We start from the raw sequence: 22,666 nt of genomic DNA, 5'->3' as shown, positions 1-22,666 counted from the left end.
GTCTGGGTGGGGAGGGGAACCTCCCACAGGAAAAGGGTGGCCCCTCAGTCCCTGCCCACCTCCTGGGAAACCCCTATGCCTTTGGTCTCACCCCCGGCGCTGTCATGCAGGATTCACGGTTCCAGCCTCTCAGGTGAGTCTCTCACTGCTCCGCCCGTTTCGCCGGACTTTAAAAGGCAGATTGTACACGCGCTCCTCCAAGTGTATGATGGAGACTTCATGGCCGTATGACCCAACAATTGTCTCGATGAAAAACAAATCCCAACTAACCATGTTATTTTTCTTTTTCTTTCATTCGCCCCTCTTGGCTTCAGTCTGCCCAGACAGTTGCCCCCCGGTCATGTACCTGAAGAGTACCTCCGTGGTTTCCGGCCCTACGCCACGACCGAGGATGCCCTGCGCATGCCCTCCTTGCCCTTGGGCCTGGACCCCGCCACTGCGGCTGCCGCAGCTGCGTACTACCACCCCAGCTACTTGCCTCACCCTTCCTTCACGCCATACAGGTTTGCCTTTCCGCTAATTTGTTTTTGTTGACTTCGCACCCATTTCCTCTGAGAGCAAACCGTGCAAACCAGTGAGTGAACTAGTATTTCTAATGTTAAGACTCTGCAGTAAACACATTAGCGAGAGCTGACCTTGCATGTCCGCAGAGGTAAAATATTGATGGTCTTGATGTTTTGTGTGTATTTACTTGGGGAGGGTGTAAGAGAGAGAAAGGGAAAACGTTCTGGTTCAAAGTAAACCAAAAGCAATGCAACGGAATACTGATAATAACCAAACCCAGCATCATCAAGGACAGAAAGGAAGTTCGTTAAAACCAAAATCGCAGATTATTGTATGAAATATTCCATTCTCGCCCTGAGCAATGGGTTACCTATTCTCCAACACAGAAGGTTTGTCACATCAGATACATTACAGCCGTATATATATAGACTCATCTGACAAGGCTTCTGCTGCTAAGAAGCCTCTTTGAAAAAAACATCCTGGTCAGCTGTGTCAAAATGCTTTTAAGAGATTGATTAAAAATACATATTGATCGCTGTTTATTGCCAAATGCTGCATTGATGTAATTTCTAACCGTCATATCTGCTGTAATGATGCTTTATTGCTTGCTAAATTAGAGTGCTCATTAAATAGAGAGACGTACCACATTTGACAGTTTGTTCATGGATACCTAATATTATTTGGGGGATCAATAAAACAGCATTTGCTTTTTTCAAAGGAGGAGAGGAATCTATTTTATCTCTAGTTTTTTTTTTAACCAAGCTAGTTAATAGAAGAACCCATTTCCTTTACTCTGTTATGGATGTGAATAAAGTATGAACATCTATAAGAGCCATGGCCAGTTTGGCCACTTGAGTCTATATATATCTGCAGCTTGTTCATGTGTGCTTTGTGAGAAATTACCATAAAATAATCCCAGAGCTGTTCATACATCTGAGCGAAGATCCTGTTTACTACTGAGAATGGTCCATTCTCTCACGAGGAACTTTTTAAATGAGTTTTTTTTCTTGTTCTGTATCGTTGATCTTACAGAGAAAGAAAGCAGCAGCAAATCTATGTGCGATGTTTGTTGAAAAATACATACATTTTAAATGTATGCTGCGTTTGATCATGTAGACTGCGCGCTGAGAAGGACCCTTTTTGCTTTGGGCTACGACACAGGCAGCTTCCCCTTGGTCTGTCAACCCAGCAAGATCAGAGGACTGCAGCACCCATCACACACAGCGCTGTAATGGATTTAATGAGCGGATGTGCAGTGGATGTCACACACACACACACACACACACAAGTTGTGCACCAACACTCGCTTGCTGCTGCGTGGTGATTGAGGTCAAATGACAGATACGCCCAGTCGGTGATGTTGCTTCTCCTGGAGATGGAAGCGCATGGGTTAATGAAAGTCAATGCTGCGCTGTAACACAGAGTGACCGAATCCTCTCTCTCTCTCTCTCTCCCAGGATGGACGACCCTTTCTGCCTCTCTGCCTTGAGGTCACCTTTCTATCAGCTGCCAGGAGGGGGCGCTTTACCTCCCATCCACCCCTCTGCCGTTCACATGCACCTACAAGGGGTCCGCTACCCCGGGGACTTCACGCACCAATCCCTGTCAGCACTGCAGTCTGAGAGGTAAAGTCCCCTTAGTCCACACGCACGGACATTCTCAAGTGCGTGCACACAGCAGACCTCCACAGTGTGCCGGGAATTATTTCTAATTCCACCTCCCTGTCCACCTTTGCTTTTTTTAGGCTCCAGCTAGAGGATGAGCTGCGACAGAGAGAGAGGGAGCGGGAACGAGAACGTGAGCGTGACAAGGAGAGGGAGCGGGAGGCTGAGCGGGAGAAAGAACGGGAGAGGGAACGAGAGAGGGAGAGAGAACGGGAGAAGGAGCTAGAGAGGGAGCGGGAGAGGGAGCGAGAGAGAGAACGGGAGAGGGAGAGAGAAAGGGAGAAGGAGCTGGAGAGGCAGAAGGAGAGGGCGCTGAGGGAAAAGGAGCTGCAGGCATCCAAGGCCATGGAGAGCCACTATTTGGCTGAGCTGCATTCCATGAGGGGGCAGGAGGACAGAACCAAGCCTGAGAGACTCCCCCCTAATCGGGCAGGTATGTATCCGTGCTTCCTTAAGCTAAAATCTGTAAGCACATCAGTTAGAGCTCAAACAATGATGAACTCTTGTTTTTAATCCGCAACAATAGATGATTATCAATTAATTGTGGTTGTAATTCCTGAAACTATTTGGCTAAAGACCCCGAGGTACCTACTTTTTCAATGATTGATGAGGTTGAATATTTTGGGGTGTGTGACGGCTGTTCAGACGAAACGTACAACTTTGTGCTTTTGTCCATGTTTTCAATGAATTTGTATGCAAAAAAACTATTTGGTTTACCCCTAAATATTTGCACTTCCACAGAGAAAACCAAAGATCCTGCACCGCCAACTCCTAAACCAGTGCCGCCAGGACTCCACTCTTCAATGGTGCAATCGCATCATCCCATCCCTGGTCTGATACCGGGCCACAGCCTCTACATGGGATCCAGCGCAGTCGTGGCGGGGCTCTCGGCCTCGATGATCGCTCAGAGGACCAATGAAGAGGAGAGGTGGTTGGCGCGCCAACGTAAGCTGCGGCAGGAAAAAGAGGATCGTCAGTACCAGGTGTCTGAATTCCGCCAGCAGGTTCTGGAGCAGCACCTGGACCTGGGCCGGCCAGGCGACGCGCCAGATCACAGGACAGACCCACACAGGTGAGACGACGCTCGATAGACTAAAGTAATTGGAGTCCAGCCGACGCGGGCAGAGATTTCAAACCCACATGTACGTTTTTGTCCCGAGTTCTGCAGCCTGGGAAGCTGGCCGGCTTTAGAGGTTTGTTTTTAAAGCATGCTTGGACGTCGACGCTGCTGCTGTCCATTCTTACCTCCGGACCTGACATGCAGGCAAACAGGCAGCCGGACCTGACATGCAGGCAAACAGGCAGCCGTGTCAGGGTGTAAAGTAGGGTCAGGATGATGACGACAAGTACCTGACCCTCTCATGTGTAGTGGGGAGGGGCTCCATGGTTTTGCTGCGAGTGGGATGGCTGAGATACACAAAGACTTATTCTCGGCTGATCCTCTCCACGCTGTTCAGCGTAAGCTCGCCCTGCTTTGTTACTGTGCCTATCTTGCCTAACCTATGTGTTGCGTGCAATTCCGAAATGAGGAGGTGGTTAATTCTAAACTGGTAGAAAAGGAGAGCTGCACACGTCTGCTATCAGTAACCCAATGGTATAACTGCAGAATCACAGCCTGCAGATTGCAGATAACACAAATTTGCTCACTCATACACACAGAAAGGCAAACACAAACAGGGAGGCAGAGCTAATTTGACTGGTCATGCAGTGTGCGATCCTGCCAGGGTTGATTTGGGTAAACGCCCGAGAGTGTGTCCATCAGCCATCTGCCTTTCTTTCTTCCTCATTGTGGGCATTTATTTTCCAATACTATCAGATTTCAACCCCGTTACACAGAAATACATACATACTTCTTCTCTTCTTCATGTCATTGACGATGATTTGTTTTCGGGCAATCCATCGTCCCTATCAATCATTTTCTCCTCTGCCTGTCTTGACTGTTAGAAGCCTTTTCCTACTGCTCTCTGCACTTATTCTCTCCCCCCTGAGTGTGTATTCATGCCACACTGCAAGGAGCCAACCGATCAAAAGCAGGCCTGTATATCTGGAGGACATTGAGTGTCTTGGCCACATCCTCACTCTGCTCTGGGCGACTCTGTCTGGGCTTGATAACGCTGCTTTGCCCACACACCACCTCACTGACATACTGACAGAGATGAAGGGAAATAGGCATATAGGCCTCTGGCGTATCTCCGTATTGCATGTGTAATTGGAAGTAACTGTTGATGTATTTCAGAGGAGACCGCAGCCTTTACGCTATTTGTAATATGACCCCTGTCCGATTTTATCTCTACAGATCCGTACCAAATCACCACGAACCAGGAAGCCGGGACCTCCACCCCCACTTAGGTGCCCCCCCGCCCCTCATCTCGCCCAAACCTCTTCAGCCACTGCGTGAACACCACCCTCCCACCACCCTCTGGAACCCCGCGTCTCTTATAGAAACCCCTTCAGAGTCCAGACGTAACCACGAGCCCTTGGGGATGGGACACTACGAGCTCAGTCGCCTGCCCCCGGGGCCCTCCAAATATGACGACGGACCTCGAAGGAGAGAAGGGGGACCAATGGAGAAGTATCCCCCGGTGAGAGGTCCCCCGGGCCTGCCGGAACCCAGCACATTCCTCGCTGATCTGGAAAAGTCCACCCAGTCCTTCTTCAGCCAGCAGAGGGCAACACTGTCCCTGTCCAGCCAGTATGAACTGGAGGGAGCCATGAAAAGCAATGCTGGACTCAAGAACCTCCAGGGTCACCCGGGGCATAGCAGACATGGACAGGGGCTAGGAATGGTCCCTGGGCCTGGGACGGGACAGGCAGCCACAGTGGGGATGGGTCAAGACACGATGCTGATTTTTGACGAATTCCTTCAGCTGCACCGAAGGCCTGTCAGCAAGCTGGACCTGGAGGAGAAGAGGAGGAGGGAGGCCAGGGAGAAAGGTACACAGCCTGAGCACGCTGTAGCGCTGTGCCTGATCATATGCCGCTTGCATGCTTTAAAAAAGAAATCCAGAAATTCATCTCAGTTTATTCCACACACAACTTTATTAGACAGTCTAACCTGGCAATGCGTCAGTGGTGACCTCTTTGCTTGCTGTGCAGGTTACTACTACGAGCTGGATGACTCGTATGATGAGAGTGACGAGGAGGAGGTAAGAGCCCACCTCAGGAGAGTAGCAGAGCAGCCCCCACTCAAACTGGATGACTCCACAGAGGTAAAACACCTGCGAACACGTACGCTTTCTTTGCTCTCCGCAAGCGCTCGTCACCAGACGTGAGATTTCCTTTTGCGTCTCTCGCACAGAAAGTGGACTTCCTGGGAGCGTTCGGCCTGACCACGGTGGGCCGGCGAGACGAGCTGGTGCAGCAGAAGAGAAGGAAAAGGAGGCGGCGGCTCAGGGAGCGCAGCCCCTCTCCACCTTTCTCGCACTCGAAACGCACCCCACCTCCTCCTCCCCAACTCAGCACGCGCTTCACCCCAGAGGAAATGGACCGAGCACCAGAGCTGGAGGATAAGAAGCGCTTCCTCAACACGTTCAAACTGTCCCACGTCACAATACATCAGAGGAGAGGTAAGAGGATTAATTGATAGTATTGCTTATCAATTGTTTTGGTTAATCGACTTAACCGTGTGTAACAATCCCTCTTATTTATTCTTTACGTATTATATATATATATAGTAAAATAAACTCCCTTATTGTTCTTGTAATAAAGCTAACCCCAATGGTACAATATTACAATAAAACTAAATAAAATGCTTTATTTGCCCTCAGCAAGCTAGTTAGAAACCACTACGTCACAGAGTTGACCCAGATCCCTCTACATGCCAATACCAGCATCCCTATGCATGTCACGTCTCTCCTCTTTGACAGTTCACAGGAAGACTGATTGCATGTTCACTTTAGTAGTAGTCATTCTCAGCTTGCTGACTCTTCACTTCAGCTGAGCTCTGCCTGCTTTCGCTTCAATGTGTTGACTGCAGCCTTAAAGGAAATCATAAAGGGCCATAAACGATTGTGTCATCCTCAAACCGCCGCATTATATGAAGTAGTATTTTAAGCGACGTGTGTGTGTGTGATCTAATGCCGTACGTTGCCCCAGTTAGAAAGGTGGATTTGTGTCACGGTTCTGTTTGTAGTCACTTGAACGCGCTCGCATAGCGACACGGAACGAGGAGTGGCAGCAGCGGGCTTACAGGGATCTGAGACAAATCCTCCTGATTTACTGTTTGCTGCCTACAGCTGGCAGCGCACCGCCGACCTCACTGTCAGGCCACGCTCAGGATCATTTACACCCACACGCATTTTCTCTTACACGCAGATTGAACTAACTCGTTCTCTGTCTCCTAGATAATGAAAAGGTGGTTGAGCTGCTTCAGGCCATTAAAGAGAAGAGCGTAACCTTGGATACCGTCAGGCATGCCCCTCATCCGCTGTGTAAGAGTCCTCCAGCACAGATTTCTGGTGAGACACATTCTAATGAACACACACATGCACACTTTCTCATTGTGTGTGTGTGTGTGATAATAATGAATTGGTTTCATGTGTCTGGCTTTACATCCTTGCCGTTGAGCTTGACCTCATCATGACTCCCATATGTTGAAATACTTGCAGATTCTGCGTTCGTCCAGCCTCCCTCCGACTCAGAAGGCCATCACGGTGTCAGACCCTCTAGCCCCTCCTCCCATTGCCCAGCGTCCCCCAATGGTCACCTCAAACCCCTCGGGGAGACATTAAGACCAAAGGAACCTCCTTCTCCAGCTGTCTACCCAGACAAGGCCCGGGGGCCTAGTGAGGGGCCGGCCTCTAAGAGGAGCTCCAGCCTACTGAACAGCTTGCGGCCCCCACACCCCCTGCAGGCTAAAGAGGGCCCCCACAGCATCAATGGACGCACCAAACCCTGGGACAGCTTCACCCCGGAGGAATTTGCCCAGCAGTTCCACGAATCTGTGCTTCAGTCCACTCAGAAGGCTCTGCAGAAACATAAAGGTAAGCAGCATCAGTTGGTAGAAATGTCCGCGATGGTTGTGAAATGCAGCAGGACGTTTGAGGAAGCTTCCAGTAAAAAGACTTGCTCGTTACACGTCTGCCAGTGGCATATCTTTTTCGTAGAAAAATCTGTGAATTATCATCACAATTTCGCAGAGCCGTCATGTCTTTTAAAAAATATGCTTTGTTAAATTAATAGTGTGTGAAGCTGCAAATGTGACGTGTCGGATGAGCAAAACGTGTTTTCGTGCCATAAATTAACAGGTCACACTGTTGCGCATGCAGTTCACACATTAGGTTTTCAATAATGTAAGTTTCATTATCATTCAAAATGTTAATTTTAGTCACTTCTGGTTGGTAACTGTCGCATTTTTTATTTTATTTAATTAATTATTATTGTTTGATTGTCATTGCTAAGCACGTAGGAGATAATATAATATATAAATTATAGCCGTAGACTGTACGTCATTTTAATCAGACTTCCATCCTGTGCTATATCATCTTTGAAATATTCTGGGACACAATCTCTAATGAAACTAAAGGGTGGAAGCCCTGATTTTCTGATAATTTATAGACTAAACAATTGCTCAGTTAATTAAAAAAAATAAGTGCCAGGTTAACTGATAATGGTAATTATTTCCACCCCGAGATTAATCAAGCAATCCTTTTACCACACATCAAATGAATTAGAGCTGATTCCTTTTCTTGTCCCGTCAGGTGGAGTTACAGGGATGTCGGAGACGTCCCACCTCCAGGAGTCCTCTGTCCACTACAACATTCCAGAGCTCCAGGGAGCGCCGGGTCGGCCGCCGCAACCGCATCCGCAATCCAACTCAAATGCACATTCATTTGGCCACCCACTCTCACTTGCCCACCCTCAGCCCAACGGGCAGCACTTCTCTGTGGCCCCGCACCGGGAGGCCTCAGGGATGAGGGAGGACCTCTCTGGTCCGGATGACTCAGAGGAAGAGGAGGAGGAGGAGGAAGAAGAGCAGGCTCCTGCTTCCAAGTGGCAGGGGATTGAATCTATATTTGAAGCTTATCAGGAATACGTTGAAGGTGAGCAGCTACAGAGAACGCGCAGGGAAGCTGCTGAAAGTCTCAGACTCCGTTTTGAATGTGGGTTACATAAAACCGTCAAAAAGACGCCAATGTCTAGTTGTATAGGGTGACAATTTAACATTTCCCTATATATTTTCCAAACACAATGTCACAGGTGTATCTTATTACCTTTTTCTTTTGGTAGTAAACTAAGCTGAATACTGCTGCTTTTATTTCTTCTTTTTGTCTATAATACCCAACTTTCTCATTCGCTGTCTTCTGTTATTCAATTATTGTCCCCTAGAGCAAACTTTGGAACGACAAGTTCTGCAGAGCCAGTGTCGAAGACTAGAAGCTCAGAACTACAACCTCAGCCTGAGTGCTGAGCAGCTGTCTCACAGCATGGGGGTAAGATGCACGCACACATTTCCCTTCTCCAGACACACCTCCTTCAGTATGAATGAATAGGCCTCGGTAATCCCCGTTAAGAATATAACGATCAAGCGTCTCATACATTTAGTAATATTCACGACAGCACCGTGACATTTTTGTATTTCCCACTCTTGTGTTGGTACCGTGTAACATTCATTATTTCTCTTAACTTCCTATCTAAAGTCCTCCTTCTCTGCGTCCCCGTTCGCGCAGGAGCTGATGTCCCAGAGACAGAAGCTGGCGGTGGAAAGGGAGAAGCTACAAGCAGAGCTGGAGCACTTCAGGAAGTGTTTGACGCTGCCACAGACACACTGGCCGAGAGGCGGCCATTACAAGGGCTACCCTCCCAGGTGACCCCGACACGCCGACCCGATGGCCCCGCCGGGGTTACTCCACCTTCAGACTGACGCCCAGAGTTTATTTTTCACGGCCGGGTCCACGCGTCTCCACGGAGGAGAATACGGCTGGCTAGATAGGATGAGTGGATGGACGGAAGATGAACGCAGAGGAGACAGGACCATACATTGAAGGAACGACCACGAGCCACTAACGTGTGCCAATGTAGCCAACCCAGAGTGCACGGGACAGGAGAACCCCGAGGTTAACACACACACAAACACACACACACACACCTGTCCCACCTTCTTCAGTCCCCGCCGCCCACCCGCTCGCTTGCTCCATCAGTCCTCGCATCCCTCACCGCCACACAGACAATCCTGCCATGGAGGGAGCAGCCGCCCCCAGAGAGCGGCGTCATCAAGAGACTCGGGACGCTTCGAAGGCTTCTGGTCGGCCCGGGACCGATTTTACCGCTGTGGCCACGTGAGCTTTTGAACTGGAAATGCACTTAAGAATAAAAGCTGAAGAACTACCTGGTGGTACTGTATCACAACAAAGAACTGTTCAAATTAGGGAAGAACTTAGAAAATGCACATTTTTAGAAAGAATTAAGGAAAATGTTTTATTTCAAAATAGAAAATTTGCGAATAAGAATTTTAAAGGGTGCTTCAGCCTTGTATTGTAAATACTATGAAGACTTAAAAGATTTTGTATGTTTTTATTACTTTAATCATTGTTCTTTCAAAGAAAAAGGCCTGCCATTTTTTTATGTTTATGCTTTTTTTGGGGTTGGAAAAGAAAGCTTTGCTTTTAGTGTTTGTACTGCTGCTGGCCAGAACAGCTCATCTTGAGACATCTTAACCGAGTGGGGGGAGAAAACAGAACACACTCCTCTTACTCCTGACCCGGCCACGACCACCTCTTGCGTCCGAGCTCAGCAGATCTCACTTGGAGGTCCTGAGACGTGGTCCTGCCCCCTTCCTTCACAGCAACATGCGTCTCTGGTTTAATGCCCATCAACCCCTCCTCCGGTCACTAACTCATGCTGTTAGCTTGTGATATTCTCTTACAGAAACAAGTTGAGATCCACGGTGACATTTCTTTTTTTTTTTTTTTAAACTTTGGACATTTGACATACTTGATTTTGTAAAGACATGAAGAGTCTCTTAAGCAGCCAGCTGATGGAACTGGTTATTGATGCTTTATCCTACCATTGGACCTTTCACTTCCCTGTGTATGACATCACGAGTTAGACTCAACCAATATGACGGTTTGCATTACGTTACGCCTTACAAGCCTTTATCGGCAGTCATGAGGACACAGTGCCAAAATGAAGAAAGGAAGCTTTTGGGATTTTAAATGGAGTTGCAATTAGGTAGCCAAACCTTTTTAAATCAGAACAGCCATCTTCCACCACTGGATTACTTTGCGTCCATTCATTTCCTTCCTGCATTTACCCATGTTGTTTTAGGACTCCTATCGAAAGTTCCCAACATGTACAAATAATGAATGGAAATCACAAAAGGACGTTTTCAAACGGGGCCTTTTTTAGTACATACAAAATTAGATGGATTGAATTGGACTCGCCTCACACACGTTTACAGCCCGTCAGCGCTGCGTAGGCCACAACGTTCTATCCTGTAACTCTTGCTGCCTCGGCCTTTTGGCCGATGAAAGACCCCACACGCCAGCAAGGAGGTGCGCAGATCATAGTTCTGAATTAAAGAGGCTGCACAAGTTATACTGGTGGGACACAGTGTGTTGAGAGCGGGACATTTCCATATTCCAGGGTGAAGAAAAAAAAAAACGTGCCGAATTGGAATTCATAAGAACTGAAGCACAGCTACCCCCTCCATAGAGAATGCTAATTACAAGTGCCTCCAGAATCTGGGAGCACGTGAATGAGTTGCAGTACTCTTATCGGACATTCTACACACGACGCCAGTGATCAGGGAATTACCATTTCACATTCAAGTGGCCACCGTCGGTCTCCCACTTCTTCAAACGTGTGCATGACCCAAGAACCAACACAGAATTCCTTCATCTAAATGCATCTGAGAACCGAGTTAATCACAACACCGTTTTATAAATGCGGCCCAGTTCAAAGGATCAGGTGGATACAAAGGTTGAGGTCGTTTTTTTTACAGAGCGGAAAAGGCAATGCAGAGGTGCTGCCACGGTTCAGCCTGCGTCCCCGGCCCACGCAATAGCCCCATCACTCAGCGGAGGATGTCTAGATGCTGTGAAATCTTGTTTTTAAAATGTACTTGTTTGAATTCATTGTAATGTAATATATTCTTTGTTGAATGTAGTAATTAGGTATTTATGAATATATGGCTGTGATTTCAGACAAAAAAGAAAATAAAATATTTCAAAATGTTAAAAATCAACCTGTTGTCTGTTTGTGGTGCTGGGAGGGGGCAGAAGGGTTGAACTGGTGCCGGTCTCGGAGCTGGTCCTCTGATGTTTCACTGTGGTTTCCAACTGCGCTTTAATATTTAATACGGGTCAAATGGAAGGAAGTGTCCCTCCAAGAGCTGACATTGGTAGAATTTTCTGAATAGAAATTCAGAAAAAGGTTTCATAGCAGTGTGCCAAATTTTATTGTACTAGACAGCCTTTTATTACATCAGAAAATTAACTTTTTTGGAAGTAGACCAACCACTGGTTCTCTCAATTGTCCAAAAAGTAAAAATCCCACAATCAATTTCCTAAAAAAAACATAAGTAGCCCAGAAATAATACAATTCATTTGACATGTAGAGACATACACAAATATTGTGGCAGTTTTAATATTTTTTGAGCACTCTTAAATCGTTAAATGTTTAACACAAGTTACACAGGAAGAAATATGTACAACTCCTTAAAAAAGCTGCGCTAAAGTCATTAAGCCTCAATCAACTATTAACATACATCTTGTGATTAAAACTTAAAACGAGAAAGTACAGACTTCAGTCCGAGGCTGATCAGATCAGTCCAGAATCCAAACCGGTTGCCTTCTGCGGATCAATAGTCCGTGAACTGTCCTTTACTTGAGCCAGGCAGCAGATTGGAGCGTAGTTTGTACATGCAGTTCAGAGAGTCGAGAAGAAACGCTCGTATGGTGTTGATCTCCATCAGAGTCAGGTTGTCCAGCTAGTGAGAGAGACACATTTACCTACAGCTCTATCGGTAAGAATTAGCGCTAATACATTTCTGTAATTTCAACAAAATCACCGGTGGGCATTTCAAATTAGACGTTACATTTTTTGAATGAATTGATCCACAATAAAGAAAATGTACGAAAGCAATTTGTGGCATTTTTGTTTAAAAAAAAAAAAAAGCTGAATAGTTTTCTGCCAATTGACTAATGAACTGTTTGATTGTTACACTCCTATAAGATCGCAGCGTGTGAACCTCCACGGCCAGCTTTACCTTCGCGTGAGCCTCCAGCTGGCTGATGAATTTGTCGGCGGAGAGGCGGAGTTTGGCAATCCGCGTGTCCCAGAGGTCTTTGACCAGCGTGCGGATCTCATCTGCTTTAGGGATGTTGTCTGACGCACTAAAGACAAACACACACATCCTCATGTGATGTAGACTTCACAGACACACATTAACAATATGAGCACCATAAGAAGGAAGGTCCGGATGCTGCTTGTGGGGGTTAAATGGCTCACTAGTTCAGCAGCAGCTTGGTCAGCTCCATGTAGTAAGGACTGGGAGCAGGCGTAAAGGCGTTCTCTTTCCTTTCCAGCTCTCGCATCTCCTCCAGCTTCTCTGCACATCAGAAACAGCAGGGGAGCCAAAAACTGTCATTTAATAAACCACAAATTTGCATACATGTCAGCATCTTATATAGGTCTGTTTTTTTTTTCTTCAGCATCTTGCACTAAAGACGGTCTTTCTGAATGGTTGGAAGAGACTCCAATCCCGTAGAAAGGGTGGGAAGCCCGAAGCCATCCAGAGATGGACTAATGTGTTAGTGGCAAGTGTTGACGATAACAAAAACGCCAGAATAACGCCAGCCCTGTCATGGTACCGCACCCCCATTGAACAGTTTGAAGTGTAAATAATATCGACAAAAATGTTATTGATGATTAACAGGCGTAAACAAATCATCGCATTCACTCAGCGTCTACTTTGCTAATCTCAAATGAGGATGCTTGATGCAAGGATGCTAGTGTGGAAGTTGCGTTTGTAATGAAAGGCAATTCCGCGAGTTGAGAACAGCAGCGTGTGTCTCGTTTATTATTACCATAACAACACTAAAGATGGCGCAGCCCTGTAACCTCACAAGCAAGGGACTCTACGTCACAACATAACAAAACATTTAAAGGGACCGTGATCCCGGAACAGTCGCAATTGCGTGTACAACAAAACGAGAACAAAGGTGAATTATGCAGTCACATTCACTACACTAGAAGCATTAGGCTTTCGATAAATGTGTTGAAATGATGCTCTCAGCAACATTTGTGTGTGATGCAGCCATGGAATAAATCTAGTCTTGGGTTCCGATAGACCATAAAACGGCGTAATATACATGTATGTATGTAAGTAATATATATATATATATATATATATATACACACATGTATGTATGTAAGTAATATATATATATATATATATATATATACACACATGTATGTATGTAAGTAATATATATATATATATACATGTATGTATGTAAGTAATATATATATATATATATATATATATTACTTACATACATACATACATACATATATATATATATACATGTATGTATGTAAGTAATATATATATATATATATATTACTTACATACATACATGTGTATATATATATATATATATATATATATATATATTACTTACATACATACATACATACATACATACATACATACATACATACATGTATGTATGTAAGTAATATATATATATATATATATATATACACACACATGTATGTATGTAAGTAATATATATATATATATATTACTTACATACATACATGTGTATATATATACACACACATGTATGTATGTAAGTAATATATATATATATATACACACACATGTATGTATGTAAGTAATATATACACACATGTATGTATGTAAGTAATATATATATATATATATATATATATATATATACACACACATGTATGTATGTAAGTAATATATATATACACATGTATGTATGTAAGTAATATATATATATATATATATATATATATATATATATACACACATGTATGTATGTAAGTAATATATATATATATATATATATATATACACACATGTATGTATGTAAGTAATATATATATATATATATATACACACATGTATGTATGTAAGTAATATATATATATATATATATTACTTACATACATACATGTGTGTATATATATATATATATATATATATATATATATATACACACATGTATGTATGTAAGTAATATATATATATATATACACATGTATGTATGTAAGTAATATATATATATATATATACACACATGTATGTATGTAAGTAATATATATATATATATATATATATACACACATGTATGTATGTAAGTAATATATATATATATATATATATACACACATGTATGTATGTAAGTAATATATATATATATATACACACATGTATGTATGCAAGTAATATATATATATATATATATATACACACATGTATGTATGTAAGTAATATATATATATATACACACATGTATGTATGTAAGTAATATATATATATATACACACATGTATGTATGTAAGTAATATATATATATATATATATATATATATATACACACATGTATGTATGTAAGTAATATATATATATATACACACACATGTATGTATGTAAGTAATATATATATATATATATATATATACACACACATGTATGTATGTAAGTAATATATATATATATATATATATATATATATATTACTTACATACACATACACACACACATATACATGCATACATACATACATACATACATCCCACATGTAATATTCAGTCAGCTTGAAAGCAGGTCAAAGAGTTGTTTGCATTGTACATCTCACCAACATCCATCCACGCAGGAGGAACTATTCTACATTTCTGCCTCTGTTTCAAGTTGAGGGCCAGCCACACAGGAACATCGACCGGCAGTCCGGGGTTGAAGGGACCCAGGTCACCCTGACGGGAGGAAAACACCACCGTTAACGGTATGTGGATTACAGCTGCTAGTTTCCATTAAACTGACCCATTGTATGACGATCCATCAGGTTTGAGTTAAGCTGCCGTTAGCTGTTGAGGCTAACGCAACAAACACCAACTGCCTAAACGCGTAAAACCACGTCTTGACGAACACACGTAACAACAAACACCAACTGCCTAAACGCGTAAAACCACGTCTTGACGAACACACGTAACTTTACTTTACTTACTTACCCCGATCAAATAGATCTTATCCAAACTGAAGTTTGGTATTATCTTCACCGTCTCTTTCTCGGCGAGGAACTCTACCTCCGAGGGATCCATAGCTGACTGGCTGGATAAGTTTGATTTGCTAAAAATACTTTTACCCGAGCTCACATCGTAGTCCACTTTTTCCCGCGCTGGCGCTCACACGAACGTACACGGAACACGTAGGAGGAGTGTGCTACGTCATAACCTGTCACGTGCTCTCCACTTGGTGACGATTTTCACTTTTTTTTTTATCGTATTTCACTTTTTTTTATCGTATCTCTACATACGTGTCGTATCTTTAGAAAGTTTGTCAATTTGAAGGATGCTAATTATTGCAGCTTTCAAGAACGACATTTGTCTGGACCGGAAAGAAGAAATGGGACACGTGACACAAACGATATCTGCAGGTCGGCACCACCAGGTGGCAGTATTGACCAGGTGACGGAGCGGTGCAAACCATTTAGTAAAGGTTACTACGATATATCGAAGACTGCTTGCATTATACAGAACGTCCCATTATCGTGGTTTATCATTTTTACTTATATTGAGGTAAATAGTGGTTTGATGTTTTTTTATTTATTCATTTTTTTATTATTCAATGTCGTGAAATGTCATTTTTATTGTTGTGTTATACACCTTTACTTTAAGTACTATTGGATAGTTCTATCTTAAGCAATAATATAATATAGGTTTTTACCATTGTTGTATTGTGAGAACTACGTACTACGTAATTTTTATGAAGATGCATTTTGCCCAGCAAGTCAAACGTGACTTGCTGGGCTGGAATGACTTTAAGGAACAGCATTGATGTTCAAAGGAACAAGCTGTTGCCATGAAGAGGAAAGTTAGTGGTTAATATCTTTTCCTCCGTGTGTTGCAGTTGTCATTAAAATTATAAAACTTAACAGGCAGTCCGGGAAGCTCGAAATCACATATTAACGGGAATTCTAGCCTATTTTTTTTAATGTATGTTGTAAAATGACAGACTTTTGCTGTGACAAAGACTTAAATTCAGTTCACTTTACTTTTCAAACCTTTTTTTGTTATATTTTCTGACCTGGTAACATTTTTAAGGTTAGGCAATTCATAAGTTTATTGAACGCCATTATTTTTCTGTAGTGTTCCTACTTCGCCATGTCAGTTACAACATAGTTTTCATATAAGTTGCGTCATGCTAAGTGACAAAACATACTAATATTCACCATTCTACGGGTGTAGAAAAGATTACATATGATGCTGTCCCGTTGATAAAACCACCAATAATCAAACCAAAACCTGGAGGCCTGACAATAAGTTGACCTTTAAGTGTCAACGGCAGTGGTAAATATCTATAACCCTGCAGAATAAATTACTAAAGGACTTGAGCCGACAAAACATTTGGTTCCAAAAGGGATATTATTGTACATTCAGTTTATAAAACATATGCAAAAAATGTGACAATCACACCTTTTAATTAATGGCTCTTGCTGCTTAATTTGAAACAGAAAAGTAGGACGGTTTCATGACACTATATATTGAAATGTTTTAACTTAACTTATTTAATAGTAGGCTTTAAAGCAGCATAAATACAAACTCACCTAATTCTAATGAAAGATTCCCAAAATAAAAGCTAAATTCATACATTCACGCGTTCATTGACATATTGTATTTCTGAACAATCAAAAGCCAATTCACCAATGTGTGTATAATCAGAAGAATTAAACTCTTAAGTGTACCGGGAGACATCAGTCATAGAAATCTTCGCATAAAAATAAGTTATTTAAGTCACATCCTTTGAAATAGATAAGACAAAGATAATAGAAGACAAAACTAGTAGTGAACTATGATTTCTGCCTCTTTTGCTTCATCTAAGGTTTAAATTGTTTGTTTTGCTTTGTTTTTAAATTAACTGCCCACATTAACGGCACTTTCAGAATACAGTTCTATATTTGAATTTAACGGTTTTAAACAAACTACACCTAAAGTAGAAAACACGCATCTATAATCATCTTTGTACATTCATCTGCTTAAAGTCCTGATCTGTATGGCTACTGATGTATTGTTCAGAAGGAAAAAAAAAAAAAAGATAAATTACTATAGAATTTAAGTTTATGCACACAACTATGAATAAACACAAACCATTGTAAGATTTTAAAAAACAAAACGAAAAAAACACACGCAAAAGTTGCAGTCAAACACAAAATTGCATTCATCACGTCAGCATCACCTTGTAAAGGTGGACACGTGCCAGCACAGCACATATGGCTCTCGCACTTCGGAGATGTCGGCCTAACCGGTCAGTGCTCCGTAGGTTCCTCTCGGGCAGAGGGGCTTTTAATGGAACAAAGGTCATGCGTTCAGTATTGTTGTACTCCTGTGCTACACAGTAAGTAGCATCATGCATGCTGAAACTGCAGAAATATTTCTCTATGTGTTTTGCACTGGGGACTGACTGGCTTAGCATAGATCCAGGACGGACTTGTTGATCACCGGGTTGGTCCAGTCATTCCTCAGATCGTCCAAGTGATTGTCAAAGTCAATCAAGTTCTCGTAGGACCGGCCCTCTAACAGAGCAGATGTGATCTTCTGTGCTTCGCTCCAGTCCTCAAAACAGTCACTGCAAGACAAACAAACAAAAACATCCCTCAATAAAAACATTAAACATTAACCTGAAAAATTCCACTATTTCGCTAGTTAATGAGAGAACAGGGGGATTGCAGTACTTACAAAGTTACTTCTCTGCTTTTCCACTTGTTTTCATGGTGGTCATAGATGTGCACAATGGGCTCGAAACAGCTCATTGTTAATCTACTGTTGTCCACCTGATTGATAAGAAACAAAAAGTTACAGATTGAGTATAGACACAGACCTGTTAGGAGTAGCTGCACAGAACCAGGCCGGTTTCTGGCATGTTTTAGGGAACCAATTACTAATGATGTATACTTTACAATGAAGCGAACCCTTATAAAAAAATAGCATCATAGATATTATACATATTTTTCTAACATCTTGGCAGCCAGGTGCATTAAAATGTTGTTGATACATTACTAAATAAATCAATAAGCAGATCGTATCTTCATGAATGCAACCAATCTGGAACCTATTGTTGCTTTTCATTCATTTCACCCCATTATTGAATGATGATCGGGTAACTGGAGAAGTCTTCAGGGTAAGAGCATAGGCGCCATTTGGAAGTGGGACTCAATGCAAAAACAAACTAAACTCACATCAATGCTTTCAAAATGTTTCAACACCATTTTCTGTATTTATCTTTTTATGATGGTCTGCAGCTACAAAACAAGTCTCAGATTGTGGCGCTTGGTGTGATAAATTAATTCATTTTAATCCACTGAACTGATGAACACATTTGTTTAACCAAAAAGTACACCGTATGCTTTAAAAAAAAAAAAAAGTTGCCTAACTTCAGGGAAATGGACCAAACCTTTTATAGTCAATTGACAGCACTCTGGAAAAAGCTATTATTACCATAACAATGGCTGCGTCACTGAAGTTCTCAGAAATCCTGGCAGCCACTTTCTCTGCCACTTGGTTGGGTCTGAAAGAGGGATCATTAAAAGTGGTTTGTTTTCTCAGAACAGCAAGGTGTCGGTGTTCATTTGGTGTTTGTATCGTACCTTGGATCCTTTGTGCGTTCATTGGCTTGATAATATCCGGCGATGACGTAATTATTTTCTTTACACCAAGTATCAATCTGAGGACAGCAGAGGTCAGACGGTCACATCAAGAGATGAACTAAATAAGTCCACTTTGTTTGGGACACAAGGAACTCACTCCAACACGGCACGGCTATAAACTATATTTGTTACATATGGGTTTGTGGGTTAAACTGATTCTGACTCAGCAGAATATTAGAAGCACCTGTTAGCGAGGCAGTGCAAATGAGTCCAACACAGCCTAATAATGACTATGAAGTTCAATGAAAACGGTTTAAAACAAGAACTGAATCAGTCCATGTTGTCTGGTAGCAGCAGGTGGACCCACGTGGAACTGTGACTTACCAGCGTTAAAGCCACTTCCAGCATTGGTGCCAGAGCGAGAGTGCCGTGAAACAGCGGCACACAATCCACGCAGAGGACCGGTTCCCCGTGGGAGTCTTTCTTCTTCTCCTTCATTTTCTCTGCCACCAGCAGCCCATTGACGGCGCAGTGAGGGTATTTGGCAGCATGCAAAACCATCTTACAGTAAGCCTGACTCGTCAGCTGAATTGGCATGTTGATGAGAAAATCGGCGGAATCCGTCAAAAAAAAGAAAAGAAATGGACAGATCGGTAGAAGTTGAGTGGCCACACGATGAGAAGGGACTGCGGTCTGCTTTGGCTAGCCGACGTTATTGCCAAAGGAAAAGTAGATATCCGCCTCACACGACTGACACCAACATATAAAGTTACGATTTACAATGAGAAAAAACGACAATGGTCTTTCTGCAACCGTGTTGCGAAATCTAAGCTGGTCTTGCTTCCACCGTCTTCTCGTCTCTGCAGCACCGGTGGTGCCGTAAATCGGACTGTACGTGTCGTAAAATGAGAGCACAAAGCATCATCCTTCCGGTCCGTTGACCTCCTAGTAACGCGAGTTACGTATTTCCGGGGACCGTTATACTTCCTTTCAGAGCATCGGCGTACGGGAGCAAGGAAGAGACAGTAGGTCGGATTATTTTTTAATCAACATCTTTCTAACTAGCTATAATTATATCATACGTTATCACATGCACACATTTTGACATTGTACACATTCGAAAGAAAGTAAAGGCCCAATGTTAATGGGGCCATTTCGACCGACATAATCAATTGTGCACAAGTGACTTTGTCGGATTGGAGCGGAGCTAAAACGGGCTAATTTACCGGGTAGCTCTTCGCTAGCTTGTAGCATCGGATTTGTGATGGCGGATGTGTCGTGCAGATAGTTATCAGTTGAAGTAGTCTTCCCTTTTCTCTCGTGAATCCAATCTCAGTACATCGGAACGTATTACGTACTTATACAGTCTGGGCTCGTAGAACCGTCATACATGTGATTGTTTTTCCTGGGCCGTATGACCTTGTCTTTGCAGCTAACGCTAACGCTAGCATTTGCGCAGCTTTGTACCTTATGGTAGACCTGTGTTTTGGTACAATATTAACGCAATTTAACCTAACGTTAATTACTATATATGAATTTAAACTAAAGTGCGTATGAATAAATATTGTAAGTTGTGTACAAGCAACGTGACCCAACGTTAGTTTGAATGCAGGTATCCATCTGACAAATACCAAATATCTGTTCTTAAAATACCCAGCACCTGCTAACCTACGTTAACGTGGATTTATGAAGTAATGTTAATATCCTGTATATGTCGAGACCAGCACAGATATGTTGTCATACATGTCACTATGTTTAAATGTATTTAAGTTTGGACACATCTTTCATATGACCTTATCCACAGAATGCTGGCCTCCAGAGCCCTCCGCCTTGTTGGCAAACGTGCCATTTCCACATCTGTGTGTCTTCGTGGGGGACATGGTAAGGGTGACCCAGGCTGACCTTCTTTTCATGGGTAGTTTTTTTTAATGATTTAAACGTCTTGTTATTTGGTCTATCAATTGCCAACGAGGCTCATTAATCTGGGATTACAACACAAAACGACAAATGGTTTTGGTATTTTTTATTTTAAAGCAAAATCACTTAACAAATGTCATTCAAGTGGGGCGATTATTTATTATGTTAGCTTGTTTATATGAACATAACTCTTTTTCCGTTTTCCAACAACACTATTCTATTCTGTTATTTGCTTCTGGCGTGTAAGAACCTTTAGATACCTTTTCAATTTCTTAACTACATGATACTGTAAATCTGTCACTCTGTTTGTATATTATTGAAGCTGAGACCTATTTACCAGCCACCAGTACAGATTAGTACACAGCTGATGCATGTTTTTATTAGCATACTGTCTTATACCAGGGTAATGAAACATGTAATATTTGTAATACAAATTATATGGCTGAAAGGGTTTGCATTAATTACGGTGTTAGGTGATAGTGAAACTTGTATTTTGAGGCATTCTTTGTCATCTCATGCAGGTGTTGCTAAGGTAGAGGACTACACTCTCCCTGCCTACTTTGACAGGCGGGAGAATCCCCTCCCAGACATCCGCTATGTGCAAAACCTGAGTCCAGCCCAGGCATCCCTGAAGGAGAAAGAGAAGGGCGCCTGGGCTGCTCTCTCTGCTGATGAGAAGATTGCATGTATGACTGCAGTTTTTTTTAAACATTCATAATTGTGGTTCAAACCAATTTTAATATCAAATGTTTGATTCATTTTGTAATGCATTAATTGTGATTCCGTATTTCATCTATTACAATTGTAATCATCTAGATTTTATTTTGAATGTTCAGTGTACCGCATCAGCTTCCATCAGAGCTTTGCTGAGATGAACCAGGAATCGGCAGAGTGGAAAAGTGTGGTCGCAGGGATATTTTTCCTAATGGGCCTCACTGGCCTGCTTGTGCTCTGGCAGAGAAAGTTCGGTATGTATGCCGTCTAATGGCAAGATTGGTAATTACAGGAATGCAATTATCTGTATTACACTTGCTTGATGGAGTTGAATTAAGCATACCACTCAACACAATGTGTCCCTTTGCAGTGTATGGACCCGTGCCACACACATTTGATCCAGAGTACAAACAGAAGGAGCTGCAAAGGATGTTGGACATGAGAATGAATCCAGTTGAGGGCTTCTCAGCCAACTGGGACTACGAAAACAAGCAATGGAAAAAGTAAAGGACGCTGAGGACCAGGACACACTTGGAGATAAAGGCAGACCAACTCAAAGATACAAGAATACCAATAGTTCTGTATTTCTCAATTGTCCACATTACCCAAGTCTGTGCATTTTGGAAGGCCCCTTCCTCTTACGGTCGTTGTGTATGATAAAAATACAAATAAAAATGGTTAAGCTGAATTAACCTCTCTTTTGTATTGTGTTTGCGTATGTAATAATACTTTATATGTAATGACTGTTGCATGTGAACAAGGAAGAACTATACCCCATCGATGATTTTACTTAAGTTGTTGTAGGAGTTAGTTACCACTTTTCATTTACGTGATCTGTTGTGAGCTCATGCAGGTGAATCTTCCGGTTAAGTTGCCATAATAAATATATCCGAGAGCATCACTTGCAATGGTGCCGGCAGGACATCTCCTCACTTCAAGATCCACATTCCTTTTCTTACCAAACAAAAGTAGAGCTAACGACATTATTTACAATTGGGACTAACGTTCTCCAGAACAAGACTCCTCGCCGTC

The 22,666-nt window shown here is 42.5% G+C and overlaps 4 protein-coding genes across 6 annotated transcripts in view; 2 read left to right on the top strand and 2 right to left on the bottom strand.

Moving 5' to 3' along the window:
• The window catches only part of gse1b (Gse1 coiled-coil protein b), a gene marked incomplete in the record, with an annotated part of 32,697 nt that extends 21,349 nt beyond the window's left edge, over positions 1-11,348 (top strand). The window contains 13 exon segments of the mRNA XM_078084871.1: positions 1-133; positions 315-503; positions 1,962-2,129; positions 2,249-2,601; positions 2,910-3,240; positions 4,465-5,102; positions 5,265-5,377; positions 5,467-5,734; positions 6,512-6,625; positions 6,776-7,150; positions 7,868-8,209; positions 8,496-8,599; positions 8,837-11,348. Coding sequence (XP_077940997.1) covers positions 1-133; positions 315-503; positions 1,962-2,129; positions 2,249-2,601; positions 2,910-3,240; positions 4,465-5,102; positions 5,265-5,377; positions 5,467-5,734; positions 6,512-6,625; positions 6,776-7,150; positions 7,868-8,209; positions 8,496-8,599; positions 8,837-8,977 — 3,269 coding nt within the window.
• Positions 11,349-11,541: 193 nt separating this feature from the next.
• Positions 11,542-15,794, bottom strand: gins2 (GINS complex subunit 2). The gene is made up of 5 exons (XM_040164699.2): positions 15,372-15,794; positions 15,002-15,116; positions 12,618-12,717; positions 12,376-12,502; positions 11,542-12,096 (listed from the first exon to the last, which is right to left on the bottom strand). The coding sequence occupies exons 1-5, from the start codon at positions 15,459-15,461 to the stop codon at positions 11,968-11,970; spliced, it is 561 nt and encodes a 186-aa protein (XP_040020633.1). The 5' UTR covers positions 15,462-15,794; the 3' UTR covers positions 11,542-11,967.
• A 971-nt stretch (positions 15,795-16,765) lies between these two features.
• On the bottom strand, positions 16,766-19,906 carry emc8 (ER membrane protein complex subunit 8). Of its 2 annotated transcripts, XM_040164675.2 has the most exons (6): positions 19,388-19,606; positions 19,004-19,080; positions 18,855-18,924; positions 18,096-18,190; positions 17,822-17,985; positions 16,766-17,699 (listed from the first exon to the last, which is right to left on the bottom strand). In XM_040164675.2, exons 1-5 carry the CDS (start codon positions 19,598-19,600, stop codon positions 17,826-17,828), a joined length of 615 nt encoding a protein of 204 aa, XP_040020609.1. In that variant the 5' UTR covers positions 19,601-19,606; the 3' UTR covers positions 16,766-17,699; positions 17,822-17,825. The 2 variants fall into 2 exon arrangements, with proteins under 2 accessions (XP_040020609.1, XP_077940998.1); XM_078084872.1 differs by having other exon boundaries at positions 16,766-17,985; positions 19,388-19,906.
• Positions 19,907-19,945: 39 nt separating this feature from the next.
• Positions 19,946-22,322, top strand: cox4i1 (cytochrome c oxidase subunit 4I1). Of its 2 annotated transcripts, none has more exons than XM_040164712.2 (5): positions 19,946-20,032; positions 20,808-20,884; positions 21,442-21,606; positions 21,757-21,888; positions 22,005-22,322. In XM_040164712.2, exons 2-5 carry the CDS (start codon positions 20,809-20,811, stop codon positions 22,139-22,141), a joined length of 510 nt encoding a protein of 169 aa, XP_040020646.2. In that variant the 5' UTR covers positions 19,946-20,032; position 20,808; the 3' UTR covers positions 22,142-22,322. The 2 variants fall into 2 exon arrangements, with proteins under 2 accessions (XP_040020646.2, XP_040020656.2); XM_040164722.2 differs by having other exon boundaries at positions 19,962-20,028.
• Positions 22,323-22,666: the final 344 nt, after the last annotated feature.

This window comes from Gasterosteus aculeatus, chromosome 12, assembly GCF_964276395.1.
Source record: "Gasterosteus aculeatus chromosome 12, fGasAcu3.hap1.1, whole genome shotgun sequence".
Taxonomy (NCBI): Eukaryota; Metazoa; Chordata; class Actinopteri; order Perciformes; family Gasterosteidae; genus Gasterosteus; species Gasterosteus aculeatus.
This window is presented reverse-complemented; position numbering and strand designations above follow the sequence as displayed.